The sequence below is a fragment of the Phacochoerus africanus genome, chromosome 8 (assembly GCF_016906955.1).
Source record: "Phacochoerus africanus isolate WHEZ1 chromosome 8, ROS_Pafr_v1, whole genome shotgun sequence".
NCBI classification, from domain to species: domain Eukaryota; kingdom Metazoa; phylum Chordata; class Mammalia; order Artiodactyla; family Suidae; genus Phacochoerus; species Phacochoerus africanus.
The window spans coordinates 167,481,824-167,485,042 of record NC_062551.1 but is presented as its reverse complement, the minus strand read 5'-3'; the positions used below and the strand labels follow the sequence as shown (position 1 = coordinate 167,485,042).

General features: G+C 44.1%; 1 protein-coding gene across 1 annotated transcript; it reads right to left on the bottom strand.

Moving 5' to 3' along the window:
- Positions 1-592: 592 nt before the first annotated feature.
- Positions 593-1,624, bottom strand: LOC125133412 (olfactory receptor 2A12-like). The gene has a single exon (XM_047791520.1). It carries the CDS (start codon positions 1,622-1,624, stop codon positions 593-595), a length of 1,032 nt encoding a protein of 343 aa, XP_047647476.1.
- Positions 1,625-3,219: the final 1,595 nt, after the last annotated feature.

The following is a 3,219-nucleotide window of genomic DNA, read 5'->3' as shown; positions in this document are numbered from 1 at the left end:
ACAAAAACAGCGCTCCCTTCTTTAGTGACATGAGGGGTTTTGTGCCCTAAATTCATCCTCTCCTAATAGTACTAAGGGAAAACTGACCTGTATTACTTCTGGAACTCTGTTTCATATGATCCGTATTGGTTTTTCTTAAATTGCTTTTCTTTCAGAACTTATCAACTACTGATTAAGCTATAATTGGGTCATTGATCTGAAAATCTAGAAGTCACCTTGTACCCATCAACTTAAACTTATTTCATGAGTCTTGAGCTCAGGCATTCAGGACCACATTCATGTAGTAATAAGAAAGGTGAACACTGGAATTCCCTGGTGACTCAGCGGGTTAAGGATCCGGCATTGTTGCTGCTGTGGCATGGGTTTGATCCCTGGACTGGATACTTCTGCATGCCATGGGCATGGCCAAACAAAAGAAAAAGATGCATATATGAGACTTGCTTTCATGGAGTCCACTGTCTGCTGTCTTTGTATTTGAGGCACACCCATGGCCACAGCCCTCTGGATGGCCTCGTGCTTAATCTCACTGAATCTAACGCATTAATATATCATGTGTGCCCACTTGATGTTGAAAAGCATTTGGATGGAGGAGTCATGTAGGCCGTGTCCTGGGTTTGCTGCTGGTGCCCGTGCTTCTTTGACTTCTTGCTGGCGCATTACCCCAGCCTGTGGCTTTGAGGAAGGCCCCCTTCACATCTTTGTTCCTGAGGCTGTAGATGATGGGGTTGAGGAAGGCAGAGATGACGTTGTAGAACAGAGCCAGCTTCTTGTCCTCTTCTGGGGAGGCCTCAGAGCCGGGTCTCATGTACATGACCATACACGGGGCAGAGAACATCGTGACCACAGCAATGTGGGAGGCACAGGTGGAAAAGGCCTTCAGTCGCCCTTGGGATGAGCGGATCCTCAAGATGGCAGTAAATACACTGATGTCGACAGTGACGATGAGGGAGAGTGGGACCAACAGAAGGATGAAGCCCAGGACGAAGTCCACCTGGTCATTGAGAGATGTGTCTGCACAGGCCAACTTCAAGACTGCAGGTACTTCACAGAAGAAGTGATTTATCTCATTAGGTCCACAATAGGGAAGAATCATAGCAGAGACAGTGTATATTAGGGCACAACTAATACCCCAGAATCCACAGGAGGCTACCATTGACCCACACAGCAAAGGGCTCATGATGACTTTATACCTGAGGGGATGGCAAATGGCCACATACCTATCATAAGCCATGATTGCAAAAAGCCAAGACTCAGTAATTCCCAGCATCAGGAAGATATACATTTGGGCCACACATCCAACGTAGGAAATGGTCTTTTTCTTGCAAACCAGATGCACCAGCATCTGGGGCACCGTGGTGGTGACATATCCCATATCCAGAATGGAGAGGACACTAAGGAAAAAATACATGGGTGTGTGGAGGCGGGAGTCCATGCGTATCAAGGTGAAAATGAGCCCATTGCCAGAAAGGGTGATGAGATAGAGGAAAAGGAAGACACTGAATAGAATAACATTTATCTCTGTGTTACTAGAGAATCCTAAAAGAATGAACTCAGCAAGGGAGCTGTGGTTTCTCAAGAGGAAGTCCTGCCTTCTTTTCCTGGTGTAGAGAAATAATAGAGCCATGACTCAGAAAGTGAAATCTCCAAATTCAAATCCCCCAGCTGCTCCTATATTAGGAGTGCCAGATACCAGTAGCAGAGCATGCCTATCAGGACACTTGCAAAGCTGAGGACCATAGTTTTAAAAAGAACCTCCATTTGATGTGAAGCAGCATGTTAATATTGTATTATTTAATCCTGGTTTATGCTAAGATCCCAAATAAATTCTGCATTTCAAAATGGAGAACTTGCAAACGGAGTGTCTAAAACTGTTTCTTGCCCTTCATGAATATGCATAGTTCATGCAGCTTATAAAAGATTTCAAAGTGGAATGAATGAGATATTTGAGGATATAGCGTTTTCTGTGAGTTTCATATCAAATGGGGATGTCTGCCCCTCCTTTGAAGCTTCTCCCCAAATAGGCTTCAGTGGAAGCACCTGAATAGCTTAATGAATACTCCAGAACTTTAGAGAGATGGTTGTTAGATATCTGACTCAAGCCTGTATTATCAGGAAAAGAAGTGTTCTTTGGAAATAAATTATGGGGAGTCCATGGAGAGTCACAGTTACGTGTTTCTACGAGCCACAGGTGGGTGATATATGAGGGGGGTGGAGGGGGCAGGACGGGGGAAATGATTAAAAGGAGAAAAGAAAAGCTAAAAGAGAGAAGAAAAGAAGAAAGGAAGGGAAGCAGGGAAGGAAGGAAACCACCAGACTAGGATACTATATAATCGATGAAGATATCGTTCAGAAATGAAAACTGTTTGCTCTCAAAAACATAACTTTCTCTCTCTCTCTCTTTTTTTTTTTTTTTTTGCTTTTTAAGGCTTCAATTGTGCTGTATAGAAGTTCTCATGCTAGGGGTTGACAGAGCTGCAGCTGCTGCGACCTATACCACAGCTCAGGGAAACACCGGATCCTTAACCCACTAGCCAGGGATCAAACCATTATCCTCACAGACACTAGTTGGGTTTGTAACCCACCGAGCCACAACAGGAACTCCAAATAAATAAATGATTACCAAAAGGCTCCGAATGAAAGAAATATTAAAGAACTCCTTTAGGCTAAAGGCAACTATAGGAGAAGTGCAGAAAAGGAAATGCCACTCAGAGGAAGCATCATGTGTGAAGTTATGAAATGTGAGTTAAGCCAGAGAGTGATGGGAGATGGGGCTGGAGAGGTAAGCAAGATAGACCATGGGGGACCTATACGCCCTGCAGAAGAGGCTAAAGAGAGTGGACTCTATGGGCAGGAAGACAAGGATCAGTTAAATGACACTGACATTCAGATACATCTGGGAACAATCACTCTGACTATAATGTGGAGACCAAATTGGAAGTGAAAGATGCCAAATGCCACAATAATTCAGGAAGGAAAGACTGAAAAGTGGGAATAAAAGCAGATTACTGACATGAAAAGTAGGTATTAGACAAGAGTCTTTAGGTGGGATCAATGGATCTAGGTAAGTGATTAAAGAGTGGAGAGAAAGAAAGAGGAGTCGAGGATGAGTTCCAGGTTTGGTTAAGTGGGCAGGTGATGACGCCATTCCCTGAGCTAAGAAACGTGGGAGAGGGAAGTGTGGGAAGGAGGTGAGGAGGGAATGCACTTTGGACTCACTTT